At 45.7% G+C, this 14,729-nt stretch overlaps 1 protein-coding gene across 4 annotated transcripts in view; it reads left to right on the top strand.

Moving 5' to 3' along the window:
- Plc21C (Phospholipase C at 21C) overlaps positions 1-14,729 on the top strand; it is a 571,303-nt gene that overhangs the window by 245,039 nt on the left and 311,535 nt on the right. For all 4 annotated transcript variants that reach the window (XM_075698222.1, XM_075698223.1, XM_075698225.1 and 1 more), the window contains exon 4: positions 1,805-2,242. In XM_075698222.1, the coding sequence (XP_075554337.1) occupies positions 1,805-2,242 (438 nt within the window). The remainder of the gene's footprint in view (positions 1-1,804; positions 2,243-14,729) is intronic.

Below are 14,729 nucleotides of genomic sequence, written 5' to 3'. Positions count from 1 at the left end.
AACACAACACCAAATTTGGTAACACCATAGCATATAGCCCAAGATGAGCATGAACACTTTCTCTCTTCTGTTTCTGTTTCTGCTACCCACTTTTGCCTGTATATATTTCTTCACCTATGTAATAGCTATGGTCTTAGGGTAACAATAAAGTATAAAAATGAGAGTAAGAGCTAATGTGTTCGTCGGGCATCCATTATTACGAGCCATATCAGCAAATTTAAGTTTTTAGGAACCATTTGTCAACTGACTTGCACCACTGGCCTGTCTCACGAAGAGCAGCTCGAAATTTTTTACATGCTGAAATCTTGCCTTGATTCCTCTACAAGAAGTGCCAATATACCTTGACATTCGAGAGACTCGAGTAATTTCGCCTAATGGGGATCAGAAGCCAAAGGAAATAGCTTAGGCTTTTCATATACGAGAAATAATTTCTGTGTCAGTCCAGTGAAAGCACTTTGTCCATAGGACTTCCGAAGCAGGTCCCAATGTCCATGCACTATTTCGGAGACAAATAGGACATCCGCCGGACAGCCAGTGTTGAATATTCTACTATTGGTCTCCCAAGGACATCGCACTGAGCTTGTTTAGGGTATTCTACCACAGATGTCCCAAGATTATCCCACATTGACCTTTTTCGACATAAACACGAATATTTGTCCACCAATTGAGATTTCCTCTTGGAGTTTCCTTGCAACATAAGTATGTTTTGTTCTAATAACAATCCAAAGCTGTCAAGTCTGCAGCTCATTTGTACATCCTACTTTACAAATTTTCTTAGGCAATTTATCTTGGAAACCTCTATTAGTTCAATAAGGCACTTGTGCTTGGCGGAAAGCCTAGAGGAATGAGGACTGTGCCACACTTCCACACACATGTGTGCGTGTGGAACATCTGCATAGAATGTAACTGTTCTTGGCACGTGGGCATTCTGCCCATTGCATATCTGTAACCAGTGTGTGCCAAGACCAAAATATATAGCAAACTATGTACAAAAAGCATTGGCTTAGATCCATAAAGCGTACACTTCACGCCCCCATGTCCCTCATGGATGTGCAAAACATCATTTTGTGCATTGACTCACAAAAGTAACTGCAACACCAATGAATTTCTCTGCAAAGTTTGGGAATTTATATCTCGAAACTGGTGTCATCCTGAGAATTTATTCCAAGTGAATCCACCCTACAAACTCCACTGCTAGAATTTGTAAATTGCAATATGAGCTATAAAGTAACTAGATAGAAACTTAATTAGTTAACTACTGTTAATTAGTTGATTATGCATCTCAATTTTTGTGCATGTCCGCCCTTTCAAGTAGACTAGCTCATGAACTAGAATTGTGCTATCTGCCACAGGCAACCTTTAAAATTTTTGAAAGTTTGCTGAAACACTCGGTATGTACTGCACAAACAGCGCAGACTATGGGGAGATGACCAGTGCCCGTGTTGTTCAGCATCTGGAAAGTTTGTTCAATATGTGGACGAGAGATGACCGATATGATTGACGGAGTGTTTGTAATCAGTGTCTAAGTTGAACCCCGTTATAACCAAGTTGCTTCTTACAGACAGCTTCATTATATCCAATATTCTTTACAAACAGTTATCTATAATAGCGCTGTATGTATATGTGCTAACATGTATGCACTGAGACAATTGTTTTATTTACACCATTATATGCAATAAATCTTTATATCTGTGCTTGTCATATCGGGGCTTGGCCATTGTCTTTCAGTGGCTCATAATCAGATTGCAGTTTTGGCGCATAATACCCCAGAGTTTAATTTTTCTTACCTCTTATGGGTACACAGGAGGGCAAGCTGCGCGACTCGGTGTCCATGGGTGCACCGGACGTGCCACTGGAGGAGAAGACGGTGACGGTGCTGTATGGGCCCGACCTGGTGAACGTGAGTGCCATCAGCTTCTGTGGCACGAGCCGCGAGGTGGCGCACTTGTGGAGTGACGAGCTGCTGAGCATGGCATACAACCTGCTTTCCCTGAACGCACCGGCCGCCACCTTTCTAGAGAAGGCACACACTAAGCTGCTGCTGTGCACCGACCGCGAGGGTCGGCTGCCTGTCAAGAGCGTGCTGCGCATGTTCGCCCAACACCGGGACGACCGCAAGCGAGTTGAGCGTGCACTTGAAGCTGTTGGACTGGCCGCTGGCAAGAATGACACTCTGGCACCTGAGCGACTCTGCCTCGATGTCTTCCTGCGATTCTACCGGCATCTGGTGGGCCGCCAGGAGGTACGTGGGACAATGGGCTCCTTTGATGTATGTGTACGGTTCAAGATTTCACGTACCAGGCCCCATCACAAATTTCGGTTACACAATAAATAGGGTTCCTAGAGCATGTACACTAACTCTAAGGGTGCCTCAGTGCGTGCACCCCTGTTAGGGTGGTGCCACTCTTTAAAAGCAGTCCAAAGGGTGCGGATTCATTCAAAGGGTGCGGATGGGAGAGAGATGCAAGAATGCCTGTGTACTGTTAATTGGGTGCTAGTTAAAATAACCCCCAGTGGTCAAAATTGATCTAGAATCCCTCGCTACAGCATGCCTCTTAATCAAATCATGGTTTTGGCACGTAACACCCCAGAAATAATTTTTTTTAAGAGGTGGTGTCAGCGCACCAGCTACGCAAGACGAGTCGCCGCCATTATCTTGCCTAGGTACTCCCTGTGGCACTATCGATGAGTGCAAAGACAGCGGTGAGCACGAGCTATTTGTTTTTCAGGCATCGACATAACTTATCTTGGAGCTTCATTACACAAAAGCTAGCCTGTGATTGGCCTTATGGTGTGTCTGTTCCTGTGCCAGGCACCACAGAAAAAGTCTCACTATTATAATTTATGCCAAAAGTATCAGTGTTTCCCATACTTTATTTCCATCAGTGCTTCTCAGCTGCTAGGTATGGGCTCATGGTGATCACGCTGTAGTGGTCATTACATCGTCATCATTCCAGCTTTGTCATCTGACTTTTGTCATGCCGTCATCATCCATTTTTTATCACACTGCCATTGTGATGTCGTCTTGGTCGGGCCGTCAGAGTCACGCCTTCTACTCCGAACCCATGGTCAAAGTTGTCTAATAGCATGAGCCACTAGAGGTGCTTGTGGTCGGGATGTGGTTGAGGTTGTTGCATCGTCGTCATTCCGTCTGTCAGTCGAATCTCCTCATGCCGCCATCATCACGCCATCGTCATTGTCAACATTCGTCGTGCATTCATTGTCACATTACCGTCGTGGTGCCGTTATGTTCGTTCCATTGTCGCCATTCTAACTTCGGTATCCAACTATCATCATGCCATTATTGTCACGCAGTCATCACCATACCATTGTCGTCTTGCTGTTGTTTAATCCTTGGCAGCACTTCTGCAACGTCATCCCATTTTCATGCAGTTGTCATACGACTTGCATCATTCCATCAACGTTAATGTTTCTTCGTCATTCTTTTGTAACCATACTATCGTCATTCAATCGTAGTAATGTCGTCAGGCCGTCATCATGAAATATTCGCTATCATGAATCTGCTGTCAGACAGTCATCCTCATGCCGTGGTGGTCATGCAATCGTCGTCACTCCAGCTTTGTCGTGTCAGTCTTCTCATTTCATTGTCGTCACCCTACCGTTGTCACACAGGCTTCATAATACAGTCTTCATACCATTGTCATCATAAGCATGTCATTCTTTGCCCTCATACCGTTGTCATATAGCCACTTGTTGTCATAATAACGTCACAGTCATTCCATTGTCATAATTTTAACTTCAGCATCCAACTCCCATCATGGTGTCGTCGTCAGCCATTGTCAAACATTAATTGTCATACCATTGTCATCATCCCGTCAATGTCACTATTGTTTTACAAACGTCATCACACTGTCATCACACCTTCGTCATCATACTGCTTTCATCAATCCAATGATATTATTCCTTGTTCGTCATTCTGGTGTAAACATGCGTTCGACATTCAGTCATGATTATACTGTCATTGTCAGACGGCCGCTGTCATGAATCCATTGTCATGCAATCATCGTCGTGCCATCATCGTCATCCAGTTGTCAACATACTGTCATTATGCACTCGTCGTGATCTCATTGTGCTCATGTCATCGCCACGCTGTCATCATTATATTATCGTCAACATTATACTGCCTTTGTTGTTCCATCAACATCATTCTATCACCATTGCTGCATCGGCATCATGCCGTCATCATCATATGCTGCCATGCTCATGTGCAACATTGGCAAGCAAGTGCCATAGGCGTAGTGGGACTGTATAGGAGTACAGTCGACTCCCGATAATTCGAAGCCGCTTAATTGGAATTTTCGGTTAATTAAAAGTGAAGTGCTGGTCCCGTCAGTTTTGCATGTAATCCTATAGAAGAAATCGCTCGATAATTCGAAGTCCTCATCCAGTAATATTGTTTAATTGGAAGTTAATTTTCAGCCAGGATCCTCGAGGTGACCGTCATTCTTGTGCAATTTTTCAAGTGTTACAACAGTTCCGTGCTCCGCGTTGGTGTCATCGCCACCGCAGCCGCCCGCAACGCCATCCTTCTTGGAGCGGCGCGATTATTCATTGCTACGGCTGCCGTGGCCTCCGCGATCAACTCCGGTGGGAGGCGAAGCGGCTCCCGCCGGAGGCCACGCGCGGCTGCCGCGCATGGCCGGAGCTGATTGCGGAGGCCACGCAGGTGCCATAGGTGCACGCAGCGCTGCATACTGGCAGTGGCGAGATTGTGCGAGATTAGTCTTGCAGCGTGCGCAGCATATGCCGAGGCGTGTTGGTCGAGCGCCTTTGTGCGGGAAGCTCGTAGGCTAGGTTGTTCCACGAGTGATTTGGAATTGACTGTACCTAGTCGCGCAGTTTATAGCCATGGCAAACTGTGGCTCTTATCGCACGCTCGACCTGGCAACGAAAGTCGAGGTTTTGAAGGAAGTTGAGAAGGGAGGTGCCGCCAAACAAGACATAGCGCGGAAGTACGGGATCAAGCCGAACACGCTCTCTAACTACATCAAGAACAAGCGCACAATAATGGATGCATTTGAGAATGACAAGTTCAAGACTTCTCGGAAGTGAATGCACACCGGCGCTTACCCAGAGTTGGAGAAGGCTCTGCTGGTTTGGATTAGGGAGGCCAGGAGCAACAAACTTCCTCTCAGCGGAGACATCGTTGCGATGAAAGCCCGAATGCTTGCAGCAATGTTGGGGATCGATGACTTCGTTTCGTCAGATGGATGGCTGACGCGCTTTAAAGATCGCCATGACCTGGTTTTCAAGAGCGTGTGTGGTGAAAAGGCGTCCGTTAACCAGGAAACATGCGCCACGTGGAAGGACGGAAAGCTGTGTGAATATCTGGCCGAATACAGACCGGAAGACATCTTCAATGCAGATGAGACTGCACTCTTCTATCGGCTTCTACCAGAGAAGACCCTGACATTCAAGGACGACGACTGTGCTGGGGGCAAATGCAGCAAGAAGAGAGTGTCGGTGCTGATCGCGGCAAACATGACTGGCACGGAACGATGTAGGTTACTTGTGATCGGGAAAGCCGCGAAGCCGAGATGTTTTAAAGGCGTGAAGACGCTGCCTGTGGACTATGAGGCGAACAAAAAAGCGTGGATGACGGCCGAAATCTTCAAGAGCTGGATAAGCAAATTGGACCTCAAGTTTGCTGCTTCGAACCGCAAGGTGTTGTTCCTTGTCGATCACTGCAGTGCTCACGTGAATGTGCCAGCCTTGAGTGCAATACGCCTCGCATTTTTGCCTGCAAACACAACGGCTGTTTTGCAGCCAATGGACCAAGGCATCATCAAGAATGTTAAAGTCCTGTACAGGCGGCACCTCCTCGAGTGCATGATTTTGTGTATGGATAGCTCCACAAAGTACGAGGTGAGCCTGCTTAGTGCCATCCACATGTTGGCGCGAGCATGGGATCGTGTGAAGTGAGAAACAATCGCAAACTGCTTCAGGGCTTGCGGTTTTGTGGCAGCTTCTTCGGAGGATGCCTCTGAAATTTCAGTGGAGGAAGCGTCAACAAGCGAGCTTGACGGCACTGATTTTGGTGATGCTCTCGGGGACGTCAATTTTGAAGATTACGTCGCCGTAGACAAGGCGGTCGAAATGTGCGGTGCGCTGACGGATAGCGAAATTGTAGAGATTATTCGGCCCCAGGAAGAGACCCAGGAAAGCGACGATGACGTTGAAGGCGAGCCGCAACCTAAGGCTGCCGATGTAGCTGCGGGCCTTGCTCTTGCGGAGCGCTTCTTTGCCGCTGAAGGTAACGCGGAAGAAGCGTTCCGCCACATCTACAGCCTGCAGAACTTGCTTTCAGCAGCGTGATTGGCAAGAAGAAGCAAAGCAAGATGACCGACTATTTTTCTTAGAGAAAATACTCGATTTCGCCACAAATAAAGTGCTGTTTTTTGTGTTTTGTGCTTAATTGGAAGTTCGCTTAATTCGAAATTTTTGCGGTCCCCGTGAACTTCGTATTAACGGGAGTCGACTGTATAAAACTTTAAGAAAGTAGGTTAACCGAGTGGCCCGATTTTTATTAGTCATATCATAAAAGCAAACAAACACTGACACCAAGGACTAATAACGCTAAGGACACTAATAAAAATCGGGCCCCTCAGTTAACCCCCCTTTTTCTAGTTTATTACGTAACGAGGGTCTCAAATCCGGCAACATTGATGCCTTCAGGTAGCATGTGTGGGTTTATTGACCGGCTGCCTTCACCCAAAAAGATCACCTACTTGTGACGCCTGCGACAGCAAGTATGTTCCACATTCACCGCCCAAGTCTGTGAGTGGTGGTGCTGGCTAACATTCCCAGGGTTCTACTAGAAAACATAAATACCCAAGAAAGTTAATGGGGAAACAGCACCGCGGTAGCTCAATTGGTAGAGCCTCGCACGCGAAATGTAAAGGTTGTGGGATCATTCCCCACCTGCGGCAAGTTGTTTTTTCACCCACTTTTATTTCCATTTACTTATCGTGTCTTTATTTCATTTATTAAGCACAAGTAATTTCCCCTATGTTTTCCTTGGTGTCAATGTTTGTTGGCTTCTTATGATATACAGGAGTATGTCGCATATAGTCGAAGCAACAAAAGTTCCAGGATTCCCAGTACAGTGAAACCTCGTTAAACCATAGTTGGCCAGAGCTCGGAAAAAGTATGTGCTAAATAGTAGTACTGCTTAACCGAAATAGCATGAGATCGCCCACTTACCTGTCAAAAATGGAACTCGGAGAAGTTGCGATGAAAGGGAAAGAAGACATGCAGTATTTATTCACTTCACGCGACAAGAGTGTTATTTTCGTTTGATGCCGCCGCGGCCTAGCAGCGACGACAGCAGCCTCAAACTTGCTGAAGCTGCGAGCCAGCTTTTCAGCAAGCCCCGTCTTCTCAGCAAACACTCGCATGGCAGATTCCTCGTTGGCATTGCATGTTCTCCGTGCATGCAGGCGGCAGCACTGCAGAAGTCGTGGGGCGCCTTTTTTATTGCAAGGTACTGTTTTCGTCACAACGATTGCGTTCATGAGGCTGACGTAATGTGCAGCTTCTGCCACTCTAGGGACTGAATCACACATGCTGTCGCTTTCCATGTCGTCCTCATTACTGTCGCTAGTCAACACTTTGGCAACAACAGAGGCACCGATGGCGAAGAGTCGAACCTCATAGCCAACATCTCTACACGTAGAACTGAGGTGCAACAGCGCGAAAAAGACGAGGACAAAAGGAAACAAATACCACAGACAAGCGCTGACTGCCAACTGGAAGTTTACTTGAAATTCACCGGACATTTATACCTTTTTCAGCATATGCATGCGCACATCAGTCACAAAAACATCTGCAAATCAACAACATTTTAATCTTTCTTCCAAAAATGTGATTTCTTTTCCCAACAAGGCAAGAGAGGGAGTGCTTACACATTTATCTCCTTCCTTTCTTATATGAAAGGCCTCTACTATTTCCCTTTTCTTCTTACCCTTTCCTTTCCCTATGAATTTTGTCTTTTCAAATATTGGGTTGCATTGACACTTGTTACAGTGTCCAGCTAAATGACTCCCATAGCCATTCTTAGGTTAGTGCTGTGCTGACGAGCTCTTTCATTGAAGCACTGTCCCGTTTGACCTATATAAGATTTTCCACAGCTGAGTAGTATTTGATAGATGATGTTGCGCCTGCACTCAGTGAAACGAGTTTTATGATTTGTGGTGCACAGGTGCCTTTCGCGCTTGTTCATGCGATTACATATTGAGGACAACTTACACGGGGCACTGAAAACCAAATTAATATTATGTCTATTGGAAACTTTCTTCAGATTGTGTGCCAACTTTTTCGCACTGTTTCACCTCAGTTCTAAGTATGAACCAACTAGCCCTCATCAAGATCTTACTAATCTCTACACGGTTGCAGCAGTGCTGCCGAGCAACTTCTTCGCATTCCAAATGCCACACACCACAGTCAATAGTAGATCTCTGTCGTGTGCCTGCGCCGACTTCGTGTCACGTACGATAGCGCGAACGATGTCTAATTTTTCTTCTATGCTGAGCACCCGGCGTCTTTTTTATCCGAGCTTCGGCATGATGGGAGCCCTTGTTTGCACCATAAAGTAAAGAACCAACTTTAGAGAAGGGAAACTGTACCTTCCTCTGTGGTACGAAAATAAGCAGCGGCAACACATGAAACTTACATAGGTGGATGCCAGATGGCGCCGCTCAACCAGGAAGCATAAGTGAGTTTTTCTTTTTTTTTAGAGCAAAATCTAATATGGCCACTTTTCACCAATAGCGTACGCTGGTACTGGCCATGCTTGCCCTGCCGGCTATGCGGCATGCCTCAATGCCTTGGCTGCCACGTAGCTGGTGTGTTCTAATTGTGAGGAGACCAAAGAGCCTTCACTGATGCCCATACAAACAAGCCACAAGTGAGTGAACAGAATGTGGGCCTTCACTGGCAGAAGACAAGCAGTGTATATTCTCGTGCAAGAGCAGAAATAAAATTTACATGTCGAGATATGCTGGAATCATTGACACGAGCTTGTGAACAGCTCACCGTCGTCTTTGTGCGTGGTGGTCTGGTAACGAGCGACAACCATCGGCGCAAGCAGATTGGACAGAGTATCCTACCTGTTTGTTGCGACAGTCGCCGTTAAAGATGAGCAACTTGCATTGTGAAGCAATCGGGTGATGCTGGCATCTGCTGCCGCAGCCAACAGAGTGACATGGACCACCGGGCATTTTAGCATTAACTCCTTTCCAACCTGCATGTTTTTTTTCTTTTGGAAGTCGCTAATGCGTGGCTCACACTTGGTGTCCCACTTTGTCTCAATATGGACAAGTCGCTTTCTTGGGCATAACCCTTGGCAGCCACTTTAGCGGGCCTTTCCACAGATACGGATATCAACTTCATACACTTCGAACCATGTAAGCACGCATGCTTGTCTCTGTTCATGCCTAATCATGGCCGAGAAAGGCCACAGGCACAATTTGCCCATGGCTACAGCAGGAAAATGCAAACGGGGAGCACGAATCACGGTGTGTGTAAATTGGGAGTCTATGTCACTGTGCAGACTGCAGGAGCAAATGCTTACTTCGAGAGACTGTTTCCCAATACAGCTGACCAGGCCGCCACATCCGAGAAGCATAACACGACGAACGTAACCAAACGAAATAACAGCGCAAGCAAACAGCAAGCAATCACCACATAGGGTTCAGACAATACATTATACATTGGCTATGAACCACATGGCAACAGTGAGCATTCACGTACACGGGTCTCTTACAGTACATTCATCTGCCTGCCTACAGGCATAGTGCTTGCCTTCGTCGCACTTGGTGGTCTGGTAACGAGCGACAACCAACAGCGGAAACAGATTGGACAGAGTGTCCTACCTGTTTGCAGCGACAGTCGCCATTAACGATAAGCAAGTTGCATTGTGAAGCAATTGGGTGATGCAGGCATCTGCTGCCGCAGCCTACGCAGTGACACCAACTACCCAGCATTTTAGTGTTGACTCCTTTCTAACCTGCACGTTTCTTTTCTTTCGGGGGCCGCTAGCGTGTGGCTCACACTTGGGGTTCCACTTTGTCTGAATATGGACAAGTCTGTTTTGTGGGCATCATCTTCATCAGCCACTATCGCGGGCCTTGTCACCCATGTGGCTATCAACTTCATACACATCGGACCATGTAAGCACATATGCTGGTCTCCGTTCATGATTAATCGCTGCTGAGAAAGGCCACAGGCACAATTTGCCCATGGCTGCAGCAGGAAAGGGTAAACAGGAAGCATGAATCATGGCGTGTGTAAATTGGGAGTCTATGTCGCTGTGCAGACTGCAGGAGCAAATGGTTACTTTGAGAGACTGCTTACCAACGCAACTGACCAGGCCGCCACATCCGAGAAGCATAACATGGCGACCACAGCCAAGTGGGGCAGCAAAACCAGATTGTGCAATCAATCACTTCAGTGTAGCTTGCGCAATGACCCACGCTATCGAGGAAGAAGAGTAATCTTCAATGAGACTAGGAATATGGAAAATGAGAAAGCTTGCATTCAAGAAAGAAGCCACTCTGCTCTACAAGCATTCAAGGCTAGAAACATTAAGAAAAGTAAAATGGTGCATAGCACACAGTGCGTAAGTTAACGCAGGACGCATGCCAATGCTGCATATGAGCTTCCATTTAAATTATCATAAATTGCTTCTTTCCTCATTTCGTTTTTTCCTCTAAGTAGTTGCTCATGACAAATTTCTTTTCCATTGCCGCCACCCATGAGATTAATTCAGCCTCTCTGACTTTCTGCTTGACCTTCTTTGTTGCTGTGTTGCCCACCCCACAGGCTGCATACTTGCTGGTAAGCTTCCTAGTTCTTTTCCTCTACTGTGAATCAATGTTTTGCCTGTACAGATACCTGAACACTCTCCCAGCCCATTTACTTTCTTCCATATTCCTCAGCCGTTCTTCATACTCAATTTTACTGCGAGCTTCCCTCACTTCAAAACCAGTCCAGCCCATATCCTCCTGCACAGCTTCCTTTGTAGTCTTCCCGTGAGCGCCCAATGCGAGGCGACTCACTGACCTTTGGTTCCCGTCGAGTCCTGATTGTACCTCTGATTTAAAGCAAACAACCGCATTTCCAAAAGTAAGTCCTGGAACCATTACCCCTTTCCACATACCTCGGAGGACCTCGTACCTATTGTATCCCCATAGCGCTCTGTGCTTCATTATGGCTGCGTTTCTCTTCCCCTTGACTGTTATGGTTTTTTCCTGTGTTTCCATATATCCATTGCCTTCATTTATTCATATACCAAGGTATTTATATTCTGTTACCCAAGGTATTTCTTGGCCCTGTATCTCCACTGTCTGTTCACTGTTTTCATTGAATACCATAACACCTGACTTTCTAACACTAAATTTCAAACCTAAATTGTTGCCTTCCTGTCCACAGATATTTGCCAGACGTTGCAAATCACTTTGCTTGTTAGCGAGCAACACAATGTCGTCCGCGTAAAATAAACCTGGGAGTTGCTGCTCTATTACTGTACCTGCCTGCTTGTATGAGAGATTAAACCCGATATTACTTCCTTCTAGCGCCCTCTCCATCCTCGCCATGTACATCATAAACAGCAGCGGGGATAAAGGGCACCCCTGCCTCAGTCCCTTGTTGATATGAACTTGCTCCGCGCTCCTCATCCCTTCCCATTCAACGCAAACGGTATTTTCTAGGTAAATCTCTCAAAAGCTGTAGACAATCATTATGTAAGCCTTCCCCTTCCAGAATATCCCACAAAATGTTGCAGCCTACGTTGTCGTAGGCTCCTGTAATGTCCAAAAAGGCCACATACAACGGTCTGCTTTCTGCTTTTGACATTTCAATACACTGAGTAAGAACGAACAAGTTATCATCCAAACGCCTACCTATTCTAAAGCCATTCTGAAGCTCTCCCAAAATGTCATTATTCTCTGCCCATGCTTGAAGCTTTAATTTGATTGCCTGCATTGCTAGCCTGTATATTACCGATGTAATGGTCAATGGTCTATACGAGTGAATTCTGTCTTTCTCCCCCTTACCTTTATAAATTACATTCATTCTACTTTGTTGCCAACTGTCTGGTATTCGTCTATCTTTTAAAGTTTTTCCACTGCTTTCACCAGAGCTTCCTTACTTTTTAGTCCCAGTTCATTTATCAGCCTAACGGGAACCTCGTCTAGAGCCCTGTGGCTGTGCGCTTAGGAATTTTCTCTTCCGCTTTCTTCCAGTCTAAATTTGTCAGCACCAGCTCCTTTTCCAGTTGGGTCTCTTTCATGCTCTTTTATTTTTCAAATACAACCTCGTCCTTGCCTTGGAAAGATTCAGCTGTTACTTTTTGGATGTAATTTATTGCCGCTTCTCCTTCCAGTCTGTTTTCATCTTCGTCTAGGATATGTTGTTGTATTGTTGTTGACTTCCTGCCTAATAATTTTATGATTTTATGTGAGTCCAAAATATTCTAGGTGCGGCCTTCTTTTTCTCACGTATTTCTGACAACCAACGTTCACTTTCACCTTTTAATTTTGCTTGCACCGGTATTTGAACCATAGACTTTTTCTCCCAGTATATTTCCCATTATACACTTAATACTTAATAATAACTTAATACTTAATACTTAATAACTTAATAAGAGGTACAAAATAAAGATTGTACAGGTCTACGGCCCTACATCCAGTCATGATGACCAGGAAGTCGAAAGCTTCTATGAAGACGTGGAATCGGCGATGGGTAGAGTGAAAACTAAATACACTATACTAATGGGCGACTTTAATGCCAAGGTAGGCAAGAAGCAGGCTGGAGACAAGGCAGTGGGGGAATATGGCATAGGCACTAGGAATAGCAGGGGAGAGTTATTAGTAGAGTTTGCGGAACAGAATAATATGAGGATAATGAATACCTTCTTCCGCAAGCGGGACAGCCGAAAGTGGACCTGGAGGAGCCCGAACGGCGAGACTAGAAATGAAATAGACTTCATACTCTGCGCTAACCCTGGCATCATACAAGATGTGGACGTGCTCGGCAAGGTGCGCTGCAGTGACCACAGGATGGTAAGAACTCGAATTAGCCTAGACCTGAGGAGGGAACGGAAGAAACTGGTACATAAGAAGCCGATTAATGAGTTAGCGGTAAGAGGGAAAATAGAGGAATTCCAGATCAAGCTACAGAACAGGTATTCGGCTTTAACTCCGGAAGAGGACCTTAGTGTTGAAGCAGTGAACGACAATCGTGTGGGCATCATTAAGGAGTGTGCAATGGAAGTCGGTGGTAACTCCGTTAGGCAGGATACCAGCAAACTATCGCAGGAGATGAAAGATCTGGTCAAGAAACGCCAATGTATGAAAGCCTCTAACCCTACAGCTAGAATAGAACTGGCAGAACTTTCGAAGTTAATCAACAAGCGTAAGACAGCTGACATAAGGAAGTGTAATATGGATAGAATTGAATGTGCTCTCAGGAACGGAGGAAGCCTAAAAGCAGTGAAGAAGAAGCTAGAAACTGGCAAGAATCAGATGTATGCGTTAAGAGACAAAGCCGGCAATATCATTACTAATATGGATGAGATAGTTCAAGTGGCTGAGGAGTTCTATAGAGATTTATACAGTACCAGTGGCACCCACGACGATGATGGAAGAGAAAATAGTCTAGAGGAATTCGAAATCCCAAAGGTAACGCCGGAAGAAGTAAAGAAAGCCTTGGGAGCAATGCAAAGGGGGAAGGCAGCTGGGGAGGATCAGATAACAGCAGATTTGTTGAAGGATGGTGGACAGATTGTTCTAGAGAAACTGGCCACCCTGTATACGCAATGCCTCATGACCTCGAGCGTACCGGAATCTTGGAAGAACGCTAACATAATCCTAATCCATAACAAAGGGGACGCCAAAGACTTGAAAAATTATAGACGAATCAGCTTACTGTCCGTTGCTTACAAACTATTTACTAAGGTAATCGCAAATAGAATCAGGAACACCTTAGGCTTCTGTCAAGCAAAGGACCAGGCAGGATTCCGTAAAGGCTACTCAACAATAGATCATATTCACACTATCAATCAGGTGATAGAGAAATGTGCAGAATATAACCAACCCTTATATATAGCTTTCATTGATTACGAAAAAGCGTTTGATTCTGTCGAAACCTCAGCAGTCAGAGAGGCATTACGGAATCAGGGTGTAGACGAGCCGTATGTAAAAATACTGAAAGATATCTATAGCGGCTCCACAGCCACCGTAGTCCTCCATAAAGCAAGCAACAAGATCCCAATAAAGAAAGGCGTCAGGCAGGGAGATACGATATCTCCAATCCTATTCACAGCGTGTTTACAGGAGGTATTCAGAGACCTGGATTGGGAAGAATTGGGGATAAAAGTTATGGAGAATACCTTAGTAACTTGCGATTCGCTGATGATATTGCCTTGCTTAGTAACTCAGGGGACCAATTGCAATGCATGCTCACTGAACTGGAGAGGCAAAGCAGAAGAGTGGGTCTAAAAATTAATCTGCAGAAAACTAAAGTAATGCTTCACAGTCTCGGAAGAGAACAGCAATTTGCAATAGGTAGCGAGGCACTGGAAGTGGTAAGGGAATACATCTACTTAGGGCAGGTAGTGACCGCGGATCCGGACCACGAGATGGAAATAATCAGAAGAATAAGAATGGTCTGGGGTGCGTTTGGCAGGCATTCTCAGATCATGAACAGCA

This window comes from Dermacentor variabilis, chromosome 7, assembly GCF_050947875.1.
Source record: "Dermacentor variabilis isolate Ectoservices chromosome 7, ASM5094787v1, whole genome shotgun sequence".
NCBI lineage: Eukaryota > Metazoa > Arthropoda > Arachnida > Ixodida > Ixodidae > Dermacentor > Dermacentor variabilis.
The sequence above is the reverse complement of the archived record's forward strand: the minus strand, read 5'-3'. Positions and strand labels throughout refer to the sequence as shown.